Source organism: Leptodactylus fuscus, chromosome 5, assembly GCF_031893055.1.
Source record: "Leptodactylus fuscus isolate aLepFus1 chromosome 5, aLepFus1.hap2, whole genome shotgun sequence".
Classification (NCBI taxonomy): domain Eukaryota; kingdom Metazoa; phylum Chordata; class Amphibia; order Anura; family Leptodactylidae; genus Leptodactylus; species Leptodactylus fuscus.
In genome coordinates, this window is record NC_134269.1 from 51,618,258 (window position 1) to 51,643,438 (window position 25,181).

Consider the following 25,181-nt stretch of genomic DNA (forward strand, 5'->3'; position numbering starts at 1 on the left):
CAGCTCCAGATGAAAGGCGCAATAGCTTTCCCATATGATTAATATAATAGATTAATAAAGAGATACATATTAATAATACATATATAAGCATGTATGTAGAGAATTTCTATACGGGCTGTGATGCTGAACAGCAGGCATATAACTTCTGAGCCACACTAAAATAGAAGTAGATGTTAGGAGATCATGGATCCTGGAGACTCCATCTTGCAGGTGTGGTAGGATCTAGATCCGATGTATCTGTATCAATCAATCAATCGTATTTCTTGTAACATATTACTGTATTATCCATGCTGCTGTAACACACTGAATTTCCCATGGTGGGACTATTAAAAGATTATCTTAACTTATTGATAATCAACCTAAAATTCTAAGTTCTCCTTGCACGAAAAGTTAGTTCCAAAATTTACGTTCACTTATTGGTCTAGGGCAGAACTCACTATAAACAGGGTACAGCAGAGTTAACCCAAACGTCTACAATAGGTTACACTGCTGCAGCGGGAAGTCTTGTCACAGAGGACAACAGAGACCAATGAAAAGTAATGGTTTTCCAATGCCGTTTCATTGGTTTTTGTTGTCTAGTATGATAAGATATCATACCGCATAAGTTTAACCCATTATAGAAGTTCTGGTTAACAGAGCCCCTGCAGAAAGGGAGAGGTGAGAAGCCCGAATGAGTGCAGATAGACGACAAGAAAGTGACTTGTGATATGTAACATCCCATTTACTATTACATAGGCGGGTGCAGGAGAGGATGAGCGTTGATCAATGATATAACATGTTGAATGGTGACTGTTTGCATTAACCTTTGCACAGAGAATGAACAATTACTAAAGCAATTATTTGTCTCTGATACATTTTCGTCTGTAATCGCCAGCACATCCCTGTTTACCTGGGGTAATGTGTTGGAACAAACCATGATTTTTTATTTTTTGCCATGTAAATGTGATCATTCAAACCATTGCAAGCACTATTTAATTCATGTGACCCTAACCTATCTATCTATGGAGCTGGTGCTTGATAGGCTGGGTTCTGCTGATAGACTCCCTTTATGTTGGTAGGACCTCATTGGTATTGGGATCGTTCCTGGCAGTCACTGAAAAATGACTATTTACAGAGAGTATTGTAACCTAGTTGCTGAATGCTACAGCATTGCCAAAGAGCCATGGAAAACATACTTTAAATAAAATATATTAATGTATTTAACCTTTGCCTTCTCCCTTATACTAATAAATCCACTGTTACCGGATCAGTGCTAACAAGGAACGTACAGTAGGCCATGACCCTCAGCAGTGCAATGAACATAAGGTTTTATTCATTAACCGATTTTAATACAATATATGACTTGTGGAACATGTTGCTGTTATGTTGATGATACCGCTGCTCAGTGCTATAACAACAATGCACATATGTGGATTCAGGGGTGTAATTTGGGGTGCTGAGGATAGAGTACGACCCTACGAATAGTACAAATCCTACATGTAGGATTTTGCTGTCTGATTGAAAAGTCGGACATCTTTGCAAATGGACACTCAAGGGCACCCACGGACACTGAAAGACACTACATGGTGTCCCATTTAAAACAATGCAAATTGTGAATGGACACAGCTAGTGTCCGATGCAAAATCTTCTGCGGACATTAGCTTCGGACACTAGCTGTCGGACTAGTGTGAACCCTGCTTAAGACATTGTGAAATCCCTGGAGCCTAGATTTACCAGTTCACATAACAAGAGGCTACGAAACTGAGTAGCGGTAGAATTTGTCATTGGAATTTCTGAGTAGGTATTTGAGATAAGTAGAAGGTCACCTAAGGTGGAGATGGAGCTGCAGCAGAGGGGACATCTGCCTTTAAGGCTATCAGCTCTGATCCGGTGCGTTCTTTGGGTCTTTGTGTTTTCGCTGACAGGAGGGTATTTGTGTCTCCTCAGCAGCTTCCTCCGTCAGGTCATTCTCCTAATCAGGTTCAAAATGTTAATGACTGCGTCTGGCGGAATAATTGGTGAGAAGATCTCCGCTCTTGATTGTCATCTAGTAGGAGCCACCAAGGCTCTCCATATCTGGAGACGGTTCATCAATTAGAAGACGCGTTAACCCATAGTGCATTGAGAAAAAGATTCACTGTTTTACTACTTTACTCTTTGGAATCTAAAGCGTTAACCAGACCGCGATACTTTTATCCAATGCTCTTGAGAAAATTGGCAACATGCCAGTTAGAGAAGGAAGAAGGATTTGCTGTAAATACAAGGGTATTACAATACTTAAGAAAGGAAGTTAATTCAGTCAGATGCCTAATGCCATCCAGATTCCTTCTCCATTACTGATGACTACATTGTGTGATTAATGGCCTTGAACTTTACACCAAGGCCTGAAACGTAGCTCCTTTTATTCCACTCACATTTAATGATCTCCAGCAGACAAGTGTTTGTGGCATTTTAGCTAAAATGTATTATTTTACAGGGAAGAGCATGGACCTACCATACATTACATGACAAATCACTGCCACTACTTAAGGCTCCTTTCAATCATTCCCTAGGGATTGCAATGCAACGGCTCTATGATGTAGATTCCTGTCCACTCACCCCAATTACAAGTATTGTGCTGTCATTTCAGGGACAGGACTGCTCCATGCCGTGTTCCCCTGGAACGTTTGGAACTGACTGCTTGTCAATATGTAACTGCAAGAATGGTGCTGCCTGTTCCCCAATGGATGGCTCTTGTATATGCAGAGAAGGTAATGCAGTCCTCCGGTTTTATGCACATTTATTACAATGGCGTTAAAGTATACTTCCAATTATAAAACCACTTTTTAATAAATGGATAGTGCAGGTGAATATAAGAAACTTTGTAATATATCTTATTAAAGAAATCTATTTATTTCTCCACTTATTAGTCCTTTTTATCTTCATTCATTCTGTTTGTTTACATAGTTTGTCTCTACAGCCCTCTATGGTGAGGGAAAGGGGGAGGAGGCCGTTAACTGATTTTCTTGCCTCGTTCTATGCGTTGATAGACTCCTATCTTGTAATTTCACCAATGTCAGAAGGGTTCCCTCACTCACAGAGTAACAGTGTAGCCCCTAATATCTCTCCCCTCTCCATAGACGAATATGTAAAGATTAACTTAGCTTGACAATTGGAAAAGGAAACCTATTTCTTAACTAAGGTATATTACAAAGTTTCTTATATTCACGTGCATGATTCATTTATGATAAGTTATTATATATTTGGTGGAACACTTAAAAGACATTGCTGAGCATCCTACACTATGTAAAGTGACTTTCTGAATATAATAAACATATATTGTGTCAAAAGCAGATGCCAAAGGTCTAAAGGTATCTTATCATTCCCCGATACTGCAACAAACCTCCCAAAATCATCAAAAAAATAGCATGTGTCCATTCTGTACCAACATAAGACATAGGATTACCGATTACATTAGCTGTACACTTGGATAATGCTGACTGTATGCTGTTTTGCCATCATGCCCAACAGTATTCTAGATATTTGACTTTGTAAGATATTTTAATTCAATTACAGAAGAAGGATCAGCAGCTGCCGGAAATCTCTGTTCCTGCTGATCTCTTGAGAAAACTGTAGAGGTTTAGCCCAAAATATCTAATATACAATAGCTTATCCCATTTTGCCCTTACGTGAGAAAATAGATTGTCTACAGATCTTATAACTACAGTATGTATGCCAACAAAAAGGAAATGTCTATGGGCGTTTTGTACACAGCTTGAGCAATGGCTTTAAAAGGAACTGGATTGCTTTTTGCTTTATAGTAAAGGCTACATCTTCCAAGTGTATAAAATTCTGCAATGCAATTTCTCCACATACTGTCTACAGAAAAGTGACAATATTCTAAACCTATGGTAATGGAGTATTGTGTATAGTTAAAGCTGTCATGCATAAAGAAACTACTTATGGCATTTGAAAGTAATAGAGAAAATTTACAGTAAAGTGAACCTGTCAGGTAATTTATCATCTCTTATCTGAGAGAAGGAGAGAAGCTGAGCTCTGTGATATATAGGATTATATGCAGGGGTGTAACTACCGGGGTAGCAGCGGTAGCCACTGCCACGGGGCCCGGGACATTAGGGGGCCCTTATGTGTTTTTTTGGGTTTTTTTTTTATAAATAGGCCGTTACCTGCAGGAGTAACCCCATCAGGTAACAGGCCCTATTTACTTACTGGTCTTCGCTCCTGCTCACAGCCGCATGCACTTCCCCTTCTGCGGATGCGGCTGTGATCAGTAGCCAGGATCAGTAAGTAATAATAATAGTGTCTGCAGGGGCTACTGTGGGGCATAATAGTGTGTGTAGGGCCCACTATGGGGCATAATGGTGTGTGCAGGAATGTGGTTTGTGCGGGAGGGGGTGGTCGGGGGGAGGTCAAGGGTCTGGGGGCCCATGTCAAATGTCTGCCTTGGGGTCCTGCCATTCCTAGTTATGCCACTGATTATATGATAGAGTGCGAAAAGCTGAGCTCTGTGATATATAGATTTATATAACAGAGGGAGAGAAGCTGAACCTGAGTAATTCAGCAGATAACCTATTAAAAAAAATAAATGAAAAAAAAAGTACCAGAGTTGTGGGCTCAAAATGAGCTGCTAAATCTATATATCATAGAGTTCAGCTTCTCTCCTCTATCATATAAACTTATATATCACAGAGTTCAGCTTCTCTCCTCTATCATATAACCCTATATATCACAGAGCTCAGCTTCTCTCCTCTATCATATAACCCTATATATCACAGAGCTCAGCTTCTTTCCCTCTATCATATAATCCTATATATCACAGAGCTCAGCTTCTCTCCCTCTATCATATAATCCTATATATCACAGAGCTCAGCTTCCCTCCTCTATCATATAACCCTATATATCACAGAGCTCAGCTTCCCTCCTCTATCATATAACCCTATATATAACAGAGCTCAGCTTCTCTCCCTCTATCATATAATCCTATATATCACACAGCTCAGCTTTTCTCCTTTATCATAAAATCATATATATCACAGAGCTCAGCTTCTCTCCCTCTATCATATAACCCTATATATCACAGAGCTCAGCTTCTCTCCTTTATCATAAAATCCTATATATCACAGAGCTCAGCTTCTCTTCCTGTATCATATAACCCTATATATCACAGAGCTCAGCTTCTCTCCTCTATCATATAACCCTATATATCACAGAGCTCAGCTTCTCTCCCTCTATCATATAACCCTATATATCACAGAGCTCAGCTTCTCTCCTTTATTATAAAATCCTATATATCACAGAGCTCAGCTTCTCTTCCTGTATCATATAACCCTATATATCACAGAGCTCAGCTTCTCTCCTCTATCATATAACCCTATATATCACAGAGCTCAGCTTCTCTCCTTTATCATAAAATCCTATATATCACAGAGCTCAGCTTCTCTTCCTGTATCATATAACCCTATATATCACAGAGCTCAGCTTCTCTCCTCTATCATATAACCCTATATATCACAGAGCTCAGCTTCTCTCCCTCTATCATATAACCCTATATATCACAGAGCTCAGCTTCTCTCCTCTATCATATAATCCTATATATCACAGAGCTCAGCTTTTCTCCTTTATCATAAAATCATATATATATATATATATATATATATATATATATATGATCATGTATATAATCATATATATATATGACAGACCCTGAGCCGGTACAGACTGAGCGCCCACAACCTAGAGATAGAGACGGGGCGATACAGGCAGACGTACAAGCCACGGGAGAAGAGACTGTGCCAGCACTGTGACCAGGGGGTCCTAGAAGACGAGACCCACTTCCTGCTACACTGCACCAAATACTCAGCTGTGAGGGCCGTCTACTACCAAAGACTCTCTGCCCACATCCCAGACTTCAGATCTGCAGACGAGAAGAGGAAACTCTACATCCTACTGGGAGAAGAAGAAGCCACTGTGGAGATCGCCGCCCAATACGTGTCCAGCTGTCACCAAACCAGAGGAAGATGAGACTCCATGGACTGTTATATTTATCCCAAAACACCCGCCCCACCCCCACCTCCCCATATAGCAGTCACCAACGAAGAGGAAGACGAGACTCCACGGACTGTTATACCCCAAACCAACCGCCCTGCCCCACCCCACCTCCAACCCCCCCCCATATAGCAGTCACCAACGAAGAGGAAGATGAGACTCCATGGACTGTTATAACCCAAACCCCCCCCCCATACCCACCACCCACCCAACCCAACTCCCCCCCCCCACACACTTTACTAGCTTTGGCAATGCCAAATACCTATTCGGACGTGCCAATAAAGCATTTTTTGATTTGATTTGATTTGATATATCACAGAGCTCAGCTTCTCTCCCTCTATCATATAACCCTATATATCACAGAGCTCAGCTTCTCTCCTTTATCATAAAATCCTATATATCACAGAGCTCAGCTTCTCTTCCTGTATCATATAACCCTATATATCACAGAGCTCAGCTTCTCTCCTCTATCATATAACCCTATATATCACAGAGCTCAGTTTCTCCCCTCTATTATATAATCCTATATATCACAGAGCTCAGCTTCTCTTCTATATAACCCTATATATCACAGAGCTCAGCTTCTCTCCCTCTATCATATAACCCTATATATCACAGAGCTCAGCTTCTCTCCTCTATCATATAACCCTATATATCACAGAGCTCAGCTTCTCCCTCTATCATATAACCCTATATATCACAGAGCTCAGCTTCTCTCCTCTATCATATAACACTATATATCACAGAGCTCAGCTTCTTTCCCTCTATTATATAACCCTATATATCACAGAGCTCAGATTCTCTCCCTCTATCATATAACCCTATATATCACAGAGCTCAGCTTCTCTCCTCTATCATATAACCCTATATATCACAGAGCTTAGTTTCTCCCCTCTATTATATAATCCTATATATCACAGAGCTCAGCTTCTCTCTCTGTGTTAAATATTAATATGGAAGATCTTGTTTAAAACACAATGTATAGTTAGAGGGTATTTACTATGTTTGTACTATCTTTATGTTTCATGGTCTATATTAGTAGGCAGTATAGAAACCACCTTTTTGTATATCTTTATGCAGGTTGGCAAGGGACAGACTGTTCTATTCCCTGTTCAAGTGGTACTTGGGGTCTAAACTGCAATCAGACCTGTCATTGTCTTAATGATGCTTCCTGCAGCCCAGTGGATGGCACCTGCATGTGTGCTGCAGGCTGGATGGGAGAAATCTGCGACCAGCCATGTCCGGTATGGGAAGAAGATTGATACCTTTTTAATATGTTTATGCACTCCCATGCTGAATCTCCCATCATTTTTGCAGCTTTTACTCTGTCTGACTTTTCTTTTGAATAGGAAGGAATGTATGGTCTGGATTGTATGGAGCATTGTGACTGCAGTCATGCCGAGGGCTGTGACCCTGTCACCGGGCACTGTCATTGTCTGGCAGGGTGGACAGGTATGTACAAAAAGATGTACAAGACTATTGTGTCTATAGCCCAGAGCCTACTTCTAATAAGTATTATATACTGTATTAATATATCCATGGAATAACTTGTATATATAGTGTGCATGGGCATGTTGTCAAACAGGTGGCGTATAAGCTGATCACAACCCTGGAAAGCTTTATTATAGTTTTTTCAGTATTTCTCTCTTTTTCCATAATACCAGTCAAGTCAAAGTTCTACTTGATGTGAAGCTGTAAAGCTGTAGTTTCTACTACTGACTGTTCCTCATGAGCTAGCTTCAAAAGACAGTAGAAGGTTGTAGATATTACATAAAGATGCTAAATCCAAAGCATATATTTCATTTTACAGTACAGCTGGCAATGTTTCTGTCACAATATGCCCTTCATCAGGTATAATGGCTAAGGGGTAGGTTTATGGCGGCACCCATATATGTATTTATCTACCTATTAAATATAAGCAAGCTCAAAAGTCATTGGAGTGTTGTCACTCATATATATGTCCCCGAACCCTCTCCAGCAACCTTTGACTATTCTTAGTAGTCATTTGGGGCACAGGGCTTCCATGGACAGAGGCATGGTGCACAACCGAATGGATTACAGTGGCGGACAACTGGGAAAATTCCCAATATCTTGCCATTTAAACTCTTTCCACAAAGCCTTAAATAGTTTGTGACTTTTTGTTTCCTGGAGATGGACCACGGCCCATAGACACTTTGATCTGCAGCAGACCCTATAGGCTCTTTATGGGAGAATTTTCTCAGCATTACACAGAGAGGGGAGTAGACAAACTGCAAAACTATCTATTGTGACGGGTCTTAGCTACATGTATATGATAGCTGTGATCGCTATCATGGCGTGTTGTAAGTGAGGTGGTTGCTGCAAAGAAATCTCTTACAGAAAATGGGAAGAGCGGATGGGTGGGTTTGGGGTACAGTAGTCCATTGGGGTCTCGTCATTCTCCTCGTTTGGTGACAGGTGGACAGTAGACATATGGTGGGAGCGGGTGGGTGAATGGGTAGGTGGTTTGAGTTGTAGTAGTCCTTGGGGTCTCATCATCCCCTGCGGCCATGATCATTACACCCACTACTTATTATCACCAGTGGTAGTGTGAATGACCCCATAGTGGCCAGATTCAGGATTTAAATATAATAAAATAGCAAATTTATATATATATATATATATATATATATATATATATATATATATATATATAAAAACCTCACCAAAAATTCTCTGACATAGGTAATTTTTTAGCGACACATTCTCATTAACTTCCACGTTATGGCTATGCCTACAGATGAACCAATAATGGAACAGAATAGCTGAGATTAACTTCTGAAATCTCTGTAGGAGTTCTGCAGAACTCAGAAACATGCAGAATATCCTGCAGCCTCTCATAGAGTGAAGGCAAGATTGTCTGCTTCATTCTTATCAGGTTTTATGTTCCTTTAAGAGAGTTTTTGGCCGGTCTGGCTGCTGACGTGGAGTGAGCACTGCAGTATTCTTCTATGACTCTGCTTGCCTGCACGTGGCCATGTACTTGCCTTATATACAATCAGAGCAAAGAAGCAGAGCTAAGGGCTAAGCGGCGTTGTGCAGTAAATTAAATAGATATTATCACCCTAACAAACACTCAGCTCTCCGTCTGCTTGGCACAGATTGGTGTGGAAGCCAGAGGCAAGAAGGCATGTGTGCAGGGAGATTACTGACCGCCGGCATGATGAAGACAGGAGGTGTGGAGGTTTGAGGAGCTGGCACCTGAACTGCTCAAGTCTCCTGTATTCAGAGAGAAGGGGCTATTACTTTCAGTCCGTGTTTGGAGATGGAGAATTGGAGCCTTTTGGTGTGTCAGGTTTTTGATTGTAAAACCTGAATATTATTCCCGTATATATGAGATATATAATAGTTACTGTGCGTAATAAGGAGCACAGTATAAAAAGATAGATTCTATGCAGTGTATTCAGTACTGAGAAAATAAATACATATTATCTACGTATATCATTTCTAACATTATTGTAATATTAATTGTTGTAAATACTACATTTATATAAGCAGCCATATTAAATAGAATTGGCCTGCAGCTACATGTGTACTTCAAATATTAGTCTAAAACTGGTATTAGAGAAAATGATAGCAAAGTACAGCCCCTGCCCGCCATTTTATACAGCGTTACTTAAAGTTTCAATCAGAATTTTAAAATAAGGAAAAATATTCCTTAGAAAAGGTTATCAATTTAAGATCAGTGGGGCGGTCTTACACCCAGGACCTCCACAGATCAGCTCTTATCAGCATTACGTGTAGCTATCTGTCCTGGCCAATAGATCTATGGGGGTCTCAGCTCTTGGACCCTTCAGATCTGATATTGATGATCTATCCTAAGGATAGGATAATCCCCTGAAATGTACACTAGAAGTGTCAGATATAAAGGGGAAATTTTAAAGTTAATTTTGTAGGAGTTTTGTGCCCAATTTATAAAATGTCACAGAAGGTTTGATAAATTTGGTGCATCTACAAGTCTTCCTCTTCTGTCTTAAGATCTTACTCCATCTCAGCCACCACTTTACTGTAATGAGATTGTGACAACTTTTGCAACTTTATAAAAAGTTAGGTGAACAGGTGGCAAGACAGGCTAAGTTTTACGCTCATATTTAATATTTGTAAAATGTATAAAGTCCCAAATACCTATTCTGTAACATTTTACACCAGAATTCTAAAGTGCGGAGCCTGATAAATCCCCTCTTGGAAGAAAAATGTTTTTTTCACAAGACTGGTATAGCAACCCCTTTAATAATGGTCTTCCTACTCACTTTCCCTTTTAATAAATGTCAGTTTGTCTATCATGAATTCTCCATACCTTCCTTACTCTAATCCTCTTCCTCAGCTCTCAATGCTGATCTACCTACTGTAGAAGCCATTAGACATTGCTATTCTTAGCATGGCTTCTTGCCTGGCATCTGATTTTGCTTTTCTATCTGCCGGTCGGTGCATTCTGTCTGTATATAGATTAATTGTTTGCATAGAATAGACACTGCCGCACTATTGTTCAGACAGAGAATGAGGCAGGTTAGGCACTTGTACATGAAGACTTTGTCAGTCTCCTGGTCTTCCTAGGCATGAGGAGAGGTGACGTGGCTCCAAGTGTCGATAAGGTTCCTCCAAGCCAAGTAGATGTAAGAGTTTGGTCACATCAGACCTGTCAGTCACTCGCACAGCTGTCCCTCGCCTGCCCTTCAGCTCCATTAATGCAGCACCATAGATAATCTCTACTCCCACAAGACTTGGTCCATGGGCTTAAAGATACAGCGGCTTCCTTTACTGTGCTGATGAACTAGTACTGCCTCGGTGCAAAGTTTCTACACCTTTTCTACAATGGAGCTGTCAGTGGGCGCCTCTGGGGACCGGAGATAGCAGCTAATTATACTAGATGGATGTGTCTGTGCATCTTGCGATAGACCTGTCTGACTCTTTTCTTCTTCTAAATGTCTTCATAATCTTCATTTCCATCACTGCTGCCTTTCCGAGACTCAAGTTCACCAAGCTGAATATTTTTAAGGAAATAACGCCAATATGCCAATGATTATTTCTTGTGTACTGTAATGTGGGTAAGACAGTGGTGCCTATGCTGGGAAGCAATGAGAGACCACTCCAAGGTTACTAGGGAACAGCATTGCACTTTCTCTTGGAATGCACACAATGCACTTTGCACTGTATATAATAAAATCATAATATGAACATATAATATAATATTTGGCTGCCTGAGGAAACTGAGATAATATAGTTCAAGTAAGGTCATCCGGAGACAGCAATTTAAGAATATGCAAAATTGTCGAGGGCTAGATAAGGCGGCAAGGCACTGCAGGATTACGGCTACCCCCGGATTATCCCGCTTCATGATTGGGCGCTAGTTTTGGTTGCCACTCTCTGGGACTAGAGATAAGTCTCCAGAATGTTCGCTTTCATTTTTTCACAAGACTTAATTTGTACAAAGCTGATAAGGAATTGTACTTCCGCCTGTGCTCAAAAATCCTCACAGGGGTGAAAGAACTTTGAAATCTCCAACCTGCAGGCAGAAGGAAAAGTTTTAGCTATAAGAGCTCTTTGGTCTTAGCACTATGACTGCTCCTGGCAACAAACATACACAGAGGAGTGGGAGCCCGCTAGCGAAAAAAATGTTCACAAGAGCTCCTTACCCAAGATCTAGGAGAGCCTCAGTCATCTCTTGTACTAAAGAATGAAGACATGACGTTTCTTAGGCCTTATTCACACCACCGGTCAGTTTTTCACATACCAAACATCCATGAAGAACAGATTTGTTATCCCAGGTTTGTCCTTTTTCACATGTAATGCCTGTTATTTGAATGGCTATCATAGAGTCGCTTTAAATCCCATAAAAGTCTATAGGTGTATTCGCATGTCAGTTTTTTTGATGGACCATTAAAAAATGGACATGTGAATACACCCATAGACTATTATAGGTTTTAAAACAGCCGTGTGATGGCCATACAAATAACTGACACCACATGGCCATTTATCGCTGCTGTGTGAATAATGCCTGATTGTATAAACAAGGCTGTGGAGTCGGAGTCAGAAAATGTTACTGACTTCAGCTTCAGAATAAAATTATTAATTACATATTTACTTTGATAGGAATTTAATCACTGGCTTTCATGAATTAGGGGAGTTTTCAGCTTCTGACTGACGATGGCTGTCAGCCATTTAAGAGTAGTGGCCAGGCAGTAACAAAACAGAGGGGTCAGAGTCAGTGTTTTGACCTACCAACTCCACAGTCTTGCGTGTAACAGACCCTCCATGAAAATAGCAAACCACCAAAGGGATGAGAAAATTCAACTAGTTGAAGTTGGTGCCGACCTATCTTTGGGTTATACAGATGTGTTCACTTTTAAGTTAGCCCAAATTTGCTTAAAAACTCCAATTTCAATAAGATCTTGTGAGCCCTCATCCTTGTTAGGCTGCAGTTTTTGCCACACATAGACACATATAGGACAGACATCTCATGAAGGAGTACGGGCTAAATTATGTTGTTATGAAGCTGACTACCTCATGACATACATATCTAGATATGCCCAGCCAATAGGAAATGATGGATATACATGTATAACACTTGCCTATGTAATACTAGGCTACTGTTACAAGCTGAAATATGTTACAGGTACATCAGGGTTAAAAACCAACAGGAAGGATCGGACAATGTATAATAATATAGACTCCGTATAATGGGAAACAAATACATTCTTTATTCTGGTATCAGGCACTACGCGTTTCGGGAAATATACCTTTTTCCAAGTGCAAGAGATAACTGTGGCTCTTGGATCACAGATCAGATGCTTCTGGCTGTCCGGAGTATTACCAGCTGAGATTATCTATTTTGACTCCCGCTCGATGGCAGAGACCCCTAGGTCTATTTTTTTGTATTTTTTACTTCTAGCGAATTGCATTAATTCTTGACCCTGATGTAAAACTATGTGGGGCAAATAGCGTCTTACATGCAATATTTCTTGAGAAATTGATCCGTGTATGAATACAATGGTGGTAGTTTAGTGGTGCAAGTTGTTAGTAATTGCTTAGCTAAGTTTCCATAAGCTAAAGTGATATTTCAGTCTTGCTTGCAACATTCAGCATGTGAAGGGTGGAGGACTTTGTGAGCTCACAGTAAATTCCCTGGGTCTGCAATATTTTTGCATTAACTCAGGACGGTTTGAACAAAATCAGCAAGTAGCACAAGTGAGGAGAAGGACTCCGAGCCTGTGTAATGATTTTCACTCACTCGCAGTAATCCTTAAACTTTCAGCTGCCGAGCAGATTGAAGCCTCAGTAATTACAATGCGGTACCTGTTCTGCTCTGATGGGGAGGGGGCGCATCTCCTGAGTAACACGTTAATCCACTCTCTGCCTGAGGTCTCTCCCCCTGTGTTTATCCCATTATGCAGAGGAGCGTGGGCCTGTGAGATAAAGCTAGCAAATGCTGCAACACATTGTGGGGAGGGGGAGCGAAGTGGAGAGGAGGGGAGGAAGCAGGTAAACTGAAGGGGAATGTCTTACCATTCTGTCCTGTTAACAACCTGTTCATTTCAGGCTTCACTTCCTGTTATTAGGGCCAATTCTAAAAGCCGTATGGTTAGAGCGAAATCTATGTAGCTGATGATAAAGGAAAAATCTGCATATGTACCGTGTCAGACCGGAGGGTCTTAGGCCTGTCATTAGTTCAACCATACAACTATACAGAATGTCAGCATCATAAACACTGCCCACATCATAAGTAAAAACTATAAAGCCATGTTCAGATTGGTTTGTCTTAATTGGTCTCATTGTGGCTGAATCTTAACTAGATCCTTCAAATGACTCTTCAATCCATCTTTCAGCCTTTCCACCTGTGTATATGGATTTGCAGTATACAGTAGCCACCTGCAATTGCTAGTAATATATGGCAAATATTGCAGATGGGTTACTTGCAGAGAATCTTTTAATGGGCATCAAGCATGAACTAGAAAGAGTATATGGGGCTGCATTACACCGACCCCACTACCCTCCAACCAGCAGAAATGGATACGCCGCAGCAACATGCATGTAAAAGACACAGAAATGACAACTGTGTTGGAGTTTCACACATCTTTACTCAAACTAGGGCAATTCGTCATCATCGGTAGTCTTCTTCCTCCTGACAAGTGCAAACATACAATAAGTCTCCGTTGTACGTGATCTGCCAAGATGATGAGTCCACTTCCACACTATGGACATTCTTGACCATATGCGGAGAATTGAGATGCTATCTTGTACTAAACCAGTCTCTTCTGGGTTCTGGTGCTTGGTTCCTTCTTGGTCCACTTCCCTGAACTGGTGCAACCATCAAACCCAGGTCTTCAATCTCCTGATACTTTGCCTCCATCAGATTCCCTTGCATAGCAGACTAGCCATGATGGTAGGACCAGCACCCACTAATGCATTGCCTCTTTGCCCCCCCCCCTTGGGTTTTTGTGCTCCTTAACATTTATATTCTTAATTACAATTATGATTTATAATATTTCTGACTATAAATCTTAATCTTATGCTATGGAATCTTTCCTGTCTAAGACGCCTACTATAGACAACGTGATTTTATGACCTCCCTCTGTTTTTAGGTATTCACTGTGACAATGTGTGTGCTCAAGGACGCTGGGGGCCCAACTGCTCCATGTCATGTCACTGCGAGAACGGAGGGTCCTGCTCACCTGAGGATGGCAGCTGTGAGTGCGCTCCAGGATTTCGAGGAACCTTGTGCCAAAGAAGTAAGGAAAAATCACGTTATCAATTTTTTAAATCACTATGCATCATATAAACTTTGTCTACAGATAATATGGCCCATAAGAAAATTGCATATATAATTTATCAATCAAAGTCCATGCTTTATTGGTTATTCTAGGTAATAAATATATCTTGAAAAGATTGATTTTATTGGGGGGGGGGGGGGCAAACCTAGTAGTAGAAATATCTAGGACGCTCCTATATTTTTCTGTTCTGCACAATCTATTCCTGGCTATTGCTCAAAAAAATTCAGCAAAATCTGCAACAAAAACCCCCTGCTTTTCCACAACATTGGCCCATGGGCTTAAACATTTATTTCCATCTTGGCAAATCACTGCCGGGTAAAAGGAATAACTGTCTGCAAGTGTCATCCAACAGGTGGCCGGCACCGCTGTACATTGTTTCATAGAGGTGAATGGGAGCTATGGAAACAGCGTTGCAAGGCAGACTTACACTTTTCTGTAATTCCACAGGAAAAAAGTGTAGCAAAATGTGCTGCAGTATTTTCGGAGCTGTTATTCATCTCTATGGGAGTTGTGGTAAACAGTAAAAAGCAGTGCCTATTTTTGTAGATGGTGGTGACTTGCAGTCAGTTATTCCTGTGTAAGCAGTAATGTGCTCAGATGGGAATAACACTTTATAGGGATTATACCTCAAAGTACATTTATCCCCCTATCCATCAGATAGGGGCAAGGCTGCATTCACACAGAGTAACGTTGGCGTTTTTTGTGCTTATTTTGGCACATAGCGCCGCGTAACGCCGCGTTTGCACCGTTCAACGCGACCACAAAATAGTGCGGCGCAAGCGCGGCGTTTACGCGGCGCTATGTGCCAAAATAAGCACAAAAAACGCCAACGTTACTCTGTGTGAATGCAGCCTTAGTGTCCAATTGCTGGAGTCTTACCGCCGGGTCCCAAATGGAGGACTGAAAGTCTGCCTAAAGCCTCCTTGTAAATGGAGCACCAGTGCAATGGCTCCATTCACTTCTTTTGTCAACTGCCAGAGATTACCGCCCTGGCAGCCCCATAACAGTAAATGGAGCACCGATCCCACAAGAACACTGCTTCTCCATTCTCAAGAAACCTTTAAGGGTAAGTTCACACAGGGTTTTTTGGTCCGGAACCTGAGGCGGAGGCCGCCCCAGGTTCCGGGCCAAAATACAGGTAGCTGTGTCTGGATGCTGGTGCACTCTGCTCCGGATTAGGCCCAAATGAATGGGCCTAGTTGGGAGGGAGTGTCTTCAGGTGGATGTCGTGAGGCGAATCCACCTGAAAGAATGAGAATGAACTGACCGGCTCCCATTGATTTCAATGGGAGCTGTCATTTTTTGATCAGGATTTTGAGGTGGATACGGCCTCAAAATCCTGACCAAAAAAACCCTGTGTGAACTTACCCAGGGGACTTTAGATCCTGATCACTGGGGGACCCGGTTGTCAGACTCTGTCGGTAGGGAATAAGTGTCCTTAATAGCACAATCCTTTTTAGGCTACCTTCACACGGAGTTTACACTCCGCTCATTCTGAACGTAAATGCGTTCAGAGTGAGCAATGTAAAAAACAGGATCACATTGAAAGCAATAGATTGATTTCAATGGGTAGCGTGCGTATGCCAGCACCCACTGAAGTCAATGGGATCTGTTTTTTACGCCGCTCACTCTGAACGAGTTTACGGTCAGAATGAGCGGAGCGTAAACTGTGTGGAGGCTCCCTTACACTTGGTCTGAACACTGACCCCTGTAGTTAGTGACCAGTGTCCTAATGCCAACATATAGAGCTGAGCCTTATTTTTTATCATCTGTGGGGGGGTTTCGAAAGCATGGACAAAAAATGGCTGTGTGCACAAGTCCTTACATTATGACGTGTGGAGTGAGGACATAATCCCATATATCCCAATAGATGTTACTGTTGGTCAGCAGTTTGTACAGTGTCATTATAGTGTTCTTTGTTTCTCTAGATCACTGTTCTACCGTATTACAATGTATTTGCTGCATTGTAACCCTCAGATCCCTGTTATACTTGTCATGCTGCACGTTGGCTTTATCCATACTTTTTATTTTTTTGGTAACTATTTCTTTGCTCTATCATCATGCCCACTTATATAATAACGCATCTACTATCTCTCTCATTTGCATTCACTCTAATACATCCTTTGTACATATATTATTAGTGCTCCATCACTGTCATATTATGCAAAACCAATAAAAATCACAATATTGGCATCTGTCACACAGACAACAACAAATCACCAATGACATTTCTTCCTGGTCGGGATCACTCATAACCATTACTAGTACAGAAAATAAGATTTACTGCTTGTTTCTATTGAGCATGCTACGTTTTTATTATTTTTACTTCTAGTGAATTGCATTCATTCTTGACCCTGATGTAAAACCATATGGGACAAATAGCATCTTAGACTGAGGCCCCTCGTTGCGGAAACGCAGCTTTTTTTGTTGCGGTTTTTGATCCAAAGCCAGGAGTGGATTGAGCAGAAGGTAGAAGTATAAGAACTTCTTATATATTTCCCATTAATTTTGTAACCATTCTTGGCTTTGGCTCAGAATACTGCTGAAAAATCTGCAACAAAAAAAGCTGCGTTTCCACAAGGTGGGGCCTCAGCCTTACATGCAGTATTTCCGGTGCCTTTACTGTATGTATACCACCTACCGCTCTATGTCCTCTCATATATCATTCTGAATCTTTGCAGTCTGCTCTCCTGGATCTTATGGACATCGCTGCAGCCAAACATGTCCCCAATGTGTTCACGCCAATGGACCCTGTCATCACATCACAGGCCACTGCGACTGCTTACCTGGATTTTTTGGGCCGCTTTGTAACCAAGGTAATAACAAGCATTGTTATAGAACTTAGGCTGTGTTCACATCACGTTTCTATCATATATGTACAAATGGATGCCAACATGGGCCATTTGTTTGCAACATTTTTACTTCAGTTTTAAAGGAAAAAACTATCGCTGTCCATTCTTTATTTGATTTTTGTTAAAAACTAGCATAGTCTACAGTCATTTTGTGTCTGTCAAAAACAGCAACAGGGGATAGGTGTTTTTATATTAAATGGGTGCAAATGGATATCCTTCCATAGGTGACAGAAATATTAACATTGGACATGAGTGCATTCCATGATGCATTCATGTTACTGTGCGCTTCTAATCCGTTCTATACCGATGACATGAACGAGCATGACAGAGCAGGGTTTTTTTTGTTGCAAATTTTGCAGCGTTTTCTTGAGTCAAATCCAGGAGTGGATTGAGCAGAAGGGAGACGTATAAGGACTTCCTATATATTTCCCATTACTTTTGTAGCCATTCTTGGCAGGCGCAAAATAACGCGGCGTATACGCTTCTAACTCCCATTGAAATGAATGGGAGAATTTTGAGCGCGTCATCTGCCGGCATGTGTATACGTGCCAGATTGCGCTCCACGTTACATCGTGTGAACGCACCCTAAGAATAAGGTCCCATGTAGTGTTCTGCAGAAAAAAAAGCGCTGTGGGAAAAAACGCATCTGAGTTCTTCCCGCATCACTTTACACATAAAGTTCACAGAGGTTTCCTCTGCAGACTTCCTGCTTCAGTTATACTTATAGGGAAACCGCTGCCATTCCGTAGGTATCTTTGACATACTGCGATTTCAAAAGAATGTGACGATTTTGGAAATCGCAGTGTGTCCACTGCACATATTTTACTATAGCCGGAACTTTTGCAGAGAAGGCAGGGGTGTTTTTTTTTTTTTTACCGTCCCTGTCTTCTCGATTGCTGTGTACACAACCCTCAATGAGCGCTGTGTATATAGGTATGAGAGGTACCATAATGTGGCTTCCCCTCCAACCTGGCAGTCACATGCTGGAAAGTGTAAAAACTGTTGGGTCCTATGGCATTTAATACGTTTGTAGGGAAAATGAACAGCAGACCAATCCAATACTAAATATAGCCATCCAAATTGGATAATGATGATCATCAGATTTCAACGACTTGTACTGATAACAGGTTTACTGTACAATCCTATTGTTTACCTTGGAATAAGCGCTGCTACAAAGTAGGGATATTTAACCATCACTCATATTCCGCTTCATAGAGTTTACATGCATTCCTGGTCGATCCGAACGTGCATGCAAATCGGTATATTTGCCATTTTAATTGGCGGACGCTTCTTATTTTATGTCTATGGCCAGCGTTTGCCCTAGGCAAATAGAAATGAATTACTGATAGGGTCATATGTCTCTATCCAACATTACTAAATGAGTCAGAATTGATCTCCATCATTCCCCAGAGCAGAAGAAATGACTTTGTAACACAGGCTGGAAATGAGTAACATTATGTATAGTATTAGCATCCGGCCTCCGAGTTTGTCCTGTGTGGTTCTGTCTATTCCAATCATATCGGAATTCAGATAGGACACTCGGAGCGATGCAGACGATACAGAAATGGAGCTTTATCACTGCTACCAGGCGCTGCCTCATTACCAAGATCTCTTTCCTTGGAAGACAAAATCAAACTAGAAAAAAAAAATCCTTCATGGGGGTGGCGGGATTCTTATCAGATTGTTCAAGCAGGAAGGGGCCAGGTGACTAGGATTGCGGGAACTGCGCCGGGGGAGGGGTACGTTGCTAATGTCCCTGTCACACAGCTTGCGGATTACGCTGTCTGTGTCATTGGACGGTCTGTGCAAAGATAAGGTTTTATCACAATGGCATTTTTCTGATGTTTTCTCGTAGGATTCAGTTTTCTGATAATAAACCTGTGACAACCTCCCTCACTGTGTGAAATAATGCAGAAAAACATAATTCCGGAGCTGTATCAGGACACCCCCACCCCAAAACATCAACAAGCTGTATTCTCTGTCACTGAAATGCTGCAGAGAGCGAGATAATCAGGGGGCGCACCACCCCTCAAGCAGCACACTTCATTTTACCGCCATCCCCCCCCACCCGTACCTTGTCATTGTGTAAAAATAACAATGATTATTTAACTGGCAAAATATTTCATTGTATTTATCCACATTCCCACTATATTCTATTGTGTCTCCTACAAGACATCGCAGACATTTTGTGGCATTTTTCCTTAAAAGCAGGACGGCGAGTTTTATATACATGTTTTCATTTTGCGCTAATGCGAAAAACAGAACCGTAAGTGCAGAAAGCTTCATACGTGAATGGCAGATCACAGGATTTCTATGTCAGGCAGCAGATCTCTCAGTCAATGATTTCAGCATAAGATTAAACAAGGAGTTCAGTGAAACAGAAGGTGAGAAAGCCCTGAACCCAAGAGCTGTCAATCTTACACATAAAAGGTAGACTCTAGAGCTGCGCCTCTCCGACAACATGCAAGCTGTATTGTCAAGTACTATTTCTATACTTGAAACAATAGACCATTGGATAGTTTTTTCTTATCGTATAAAACAGGAATTTATTTCTTAAGAGTCTTGGGCTCTCCAGTGACGTTATCGTGAAAACTAGGGCAGACGAAAATCAACACATTCTGCTTGGTTAATATGGACAACAACATGGTACTATAGTTTATATGGCAAGAAAATGATATACTGTATGTCCATCTAGTTTAACCTATTATGCTGCAGTGTTGGACTAGAAGAAGACAAAAACCCCATGAAGTAGAAACCAATATTCTTAATTTTATGGGAAAAAATTCTTCTCGATGCTCCAGATCAAAGTACGAGCACCAAAATCTAATATTAATAAAACCTGTAATATTGCTTCTTTCAAGCAGGGCATCCAGAACTTTCTTGAACACTTTCATAGAATTCTCTATGATCACTGTCTCAATACTCTAACAGTAAGGGTAAGTTCACACGGTTTTTTTTGGACCGAATATTGACATGGAATCCACCTCAGAATCCGGCTCCAAAAAATGTCTCCCATTGACTTCAATGGGAGCCGTTCACTTCTGATTTTCGCTATTGTTTTTTTTGTCGCTCGCAGAAAAAAGAAGTGAGCTGCCCTATCTTGCCGTGGATTCCGTGGCGAAATCCACTGCAGCGGCCGTGACATTCTCTCCCGACTAGGCCGTTTTTTTGGACCGGATTCTGAGCCGGCTTCCGTTTCAAAATCCTGTCCAAAGAACCCAGTGTGAACTTACCCTAAAGAATCCCCTTCTACGGTCATGTAGAAACTTTCTCTCCTCTGAACATAGAGGATTCCCCCTTGTTACCGTCCTGGGTATGGAGACATCCTGGCAGTCCTGGTTGTTATAGATGACCCACCAGCAGATACTATAGTTAGTCCTCACTTTCATTAATAACCCATGAATCCTTATTGATCATATGACAAGTGTGAACGATAACAATCACGATAAATGTAGACATGGAGGGAGAGAGGATCTGCTGGTGTTACCTAGATTATCTGATAATGCTGCGGGGTCAATATTTGAGACCTTGAAATCCTTGTATGGGTTTCCAGTAAGTACTCATTGCACTTTTTGTTTTGATTAAAAAAAATTCTACCAATAATGCAAGACATTATACAGATACTAAAACGGACTAAGACCGCAGTATCAATGTGGAATAAGTTAAAAGCCTGTCTGTGAATAGTAACAAATGTCTGTGCCGTCGCTAAATTCGATGGCGCAGTAAGCACGGCAGGTTGTCAAAGACCTACAATTAATGGCCTATCCTTATCCTTAGTTTAGGTCATTAATAAAAGAGTGGTAGGGTCCGACACCTGGCTCAAGATAACGCTATTCTGAGCACAGTATACAGAGCTGGAAGCAGAAGGCTCTGTACACTGTGCCATGGCTGGTCGTGGAATATCGCACCCCGGTTACTGCAGTGTATAGAGCCATCTGTGTCCAGCTCTGTACAATATATGGGGACTAGATATTGGAACCCCATTGATCTTAACTAACCATACTGTACATCATTAGTATAAAGTCTTAGCTTACCCTCTAACATTTTGGGCTGCACCAAAAAGGATGTGACCATGTCTGTGCTTGCTGTACCATCACTAGCACTGCTGGTATAGTAAACCCAGTGTGCTGGTATGTGACTTGCCCATTATGTACCAGTGAGATTCAATGTGAATGTGTATTTTAATCGTGTTCCTCTTTTATTAAAGTTTGCCCTAGTGGAAGATTTGGTCGGAGCTGTGCGGAATTCTGTATATGCAGCAATAATGCAACCTGCAACCCCATTGATGGCACGTGCCAGTGTTACCCTGGCTGGATCGGCAGCGACTGCTCTGATGGTAAGCTGCAGTCTGCACCGTGTACTCCTGTGAAATATCATGTAATGTAATTGGAGCATAAGACTGTGTGAAGTAGCACAATCCAGAGACTCCGCTCTCCTTATATTGAATTCTATTCCGTGAGAAGAGATACTATATGGTAATGTAATTTATTGCTGTGGAGCCAGCATATCCCGCATAGCGATACAATTCAATTACATGTTATATAAAATCCAGAAGTTGCGGCAGATGCTGACCTGCTCCTGAGTCTGCTCAAATTGACTTAAGTAGTCATCTTTTTGTTAGTGGCAGAGCTGGAAATAAGATCTGTTAAAGAAAACCTATCACGGAAAATTTTAGTTTCTAGTGCAATTAAACTTGTGATTTTTGTGACATTCTGGAATTAATCAGGAAAACTTTGCACTGCTCTAGGCTAAGGCCCCATGGGACATCCCGCAGCAACAAAGCGCTGTGGAAAAAACTGCAGCAGCAACACATCACGGTTCTTCCCACAGCGACAGAAAGTTTGCAGAGTTTTCTCCTGCGGACTTTCTGTTACAATTATACCTATGGGGAAACCACCGGAGTTTCCATAGCTATAATTGACATGCTGCAATTTCCAAAACCGCACCGTTGATGGAAATCGCAACGTGCCCACACCACGATTTTTAAGGCAAAGTGGGCATGGAATTCGCTAGAATCCCGTCCACTTTTCCATTACTGTAAAACGCTGTGATTTTCACAGCAGCATTTCCGTCACGTTTCCGACCCGTAGGGCCTTGGCCTTAGAAGCATTCTAGAAATAGAAAAGGACATATTTGCCGACCAGTCTCATGTTGTAACTTTTTTGACAGAATGCCCCCCTGGACTCTGGGGTCCGGACTGTATCCACACCTGTAACTGCCACAATGATGCCGAGTGCAGCGCATATGATGGTGAATGTAAATGTACACCCGGCTGGACGGGGTTGTTCTGTACCCAAAGTAAGTCCTATATTGTCTATGTAATGCACAAAGTGTGTGTAACCTAAGTGTTATGTGGCATTGTCTGTTTAATAGACATCCATACAGCACATATACAATGAAATACCCGATGTGATGTACAATAGAAGCAAGCAGCAAATCTGAGAAACTGGACACGAGCTGCATTGCTTATACACACAGTAAAGATGGCCATTTATAATAGATATTTTTCAGCCAATTGTGCCAAAAATCTGTTCCCAAGGTCTCGCTTACCAAGGTTCCCATACTGATGACTGCTAGCTGACGGTTATCCTACATTGATCCTAATTGCCGCCCTCTGAACTTTAGCTGCATAGGCTGAGCAAGATAGCGGAGGGTATGCTGCGTATTATCATCCTCAGAGTGACATACTGCCCCCTCCTGGTATATAGTGCCTGCCTGCAGGTTATTAAACATAGAAACATGCAGACCTAGGAAATGTGTATGTTATAGACATGGTATAACAGTGTGGGGATAAGATTTTCTCTGACAATATAAACATTTTAGGGTCTACGATCAGTTTTATTATACGTCTATGTGTGATATGTATATGAAATTACGTGTGTAAAAATAACATGATGGTATGTATGGTACAGTATGTATATAACATAGTATAGTTCTAATATTCTGTCCCTTAATATTTAGTGGTTGGGCAAAGCAGCAAATGGAGCACAGAGTACTGCAGAACAGCCCACCAACAATTCCCCTGCCTCTCCCATTAGTAATGGGGTTATTCCCTGTTATACATTAATGTTAGTGAGTCTACAGTACAAGTGTATGTAAAATGGGGAATCTTGTAAAAGAATCTGATTATCAGGGGTACCTGCACATGGCGGACATTACCCTCGTACTATTGTAAGCTGAATGGTAATAGACTAGTCCCAGGCTGTAGCTATAATGGGTGCAGTTGTAATCATTTCTACAAACCCATGGACCCTGTGGGGCCCAAAAGGTCCCTGTGCCACATAACATATACCACTAGGAGCTTCAAGTTACTCTCCGATCGATCCTTTAAGCCCATTTACTTTGGACATGTGATAGTATATAGCCTGCAATGTGTGCCCAAGTAGAAATCAATGATACCATGTGAAATTGTCTTCTGATTCAGTTTTTTGACATTGTAGTGAAGATTTTACAGCTCTATAGCAAGGGATTTGAAGGGGTTTCTATCAAGGAATCCTGACTTAATAGCTGGGTCTGCTCTTTCAAGATTCTTAGGCCCCATTCATGTCTGCGTTCAGGTTTCCGTTTGAGGAGTCTGCTTGGAGACCCTCCCCCCGAACAATAACCTGTATGCATTAAAAAGCAGTTACCTAAGGAATCCACACGGACCCCATGGACTATAATGAGGTATGTGTGGATCCCGCTCGGATTCCGCATGAAACATGCAGAGAGAAAAGTGCTGCATTTATGTACGTATGATAGGATAGGCCATCAATATTAGGTCTGCTATTGTCTGACACCCGGCCCATTGCAGATTACTGGTACCGAGGTAGCGTGTAAGAGCCGTGCTGTCCACTCACTGTACAAACTCTAGTGGTGAGTGTAGGTACAGCCACATAGACTTCAATGGCTCATCAATCTTAAACTGGTTAACTACTTTAATGTACAACTTATTTCCATTTTCAACCCCCCCAATTATATGTGGCAGGAAAAATAAATTGCAGGGAATAAAAGGAATTTTCCTAATCAAACATGCTTTATCGTACAGCATTACCACTGATTTCTGCTGCAGATCTCACCCCTTGCAAGGAAATGGGCAATGTCTACAGCAATTTTCTCCTTATCTTTACATTTCCTAAGGCTTTGTACATACAGATTTAGTAGAATTTATGCAAGAAGAAGCTTTATGCCTTTATCTTTCTCCAGGTAAACATGTCGCTTTACATTGACATCCCAGTGAGAGGTTTTTCATCATATGAAACACATTTATTTTATTTTATTTAATCCAAGTACAAAGCAAGAATTGTGAGGAATTTGTTTTTTTATGACCCTTGGCCATCACAGCAACAACTGAAACCTGAAAGATAATGGAATTTACTTTCCTTTAGATAGGTCAGGAAAAAAGTCACAAAACTGGAATGACATGTAATACTCCGCCACGTGATATCAGGATTCTATGTATCAGCAGCCTGTGCTTAGGCCAAGCTTTAGGCTAGACTCACACGACTGAGTTTCAGTCTGTGTGTTGGCTGGAATTGTC

General features: G+C 41.4%; 2 protein-coding genes across 3 annotated transcripts in view; both read left to right on the forward strand.

Moving 5' to 3' along the window:
- Positions 1-25,181, forward strand: part of MEGF11 (multiple EGF like domains 11) — a 324,148-nt gene that overhangs the window by 272,480 nt on the left and 26,487 nt on the right. For both annotated transcript variants that reach the window (XM_075273141.1, XM_075273142.1), the window contains exons 11-17: positions 2,609-2,729; positions 7,105-7,268; positions 7,374-7,476; positions 14,622-14,768; positions 17,492-17,626; positions 21,870-21,998; positions 22,832-22,960. In XM_075273141.1, the coding sequence (XP_075129242.1) occupies positions 2,609-2,729; positions 7,105-7,268; positions 7,374-7,476; positions 14,622-14,768; positions 17,492-17,626; positions 21,870-21,998; positions 22,832-22,960 (928 nt within the window). The remainder of the gene's footprint in view (positions 1-2,608; positions 2,730-7,104; positions 7,269-7,373; positions 7,477-14,621; positions 14,769-17,491; positions 17,627-21,869; positions 21,999-22,831; positions 22,961-25,181) is intronic.
- LOC142202847 (mitochondrial import receptor subunit TOM20 homolog) overlaps positions 1-25,181 on the forward strand; it is a 331,267-nt gene that overhangs the window by 206,905 nt on the left and 99,181 nt on the right. The window lies entirely within an intron of this gene.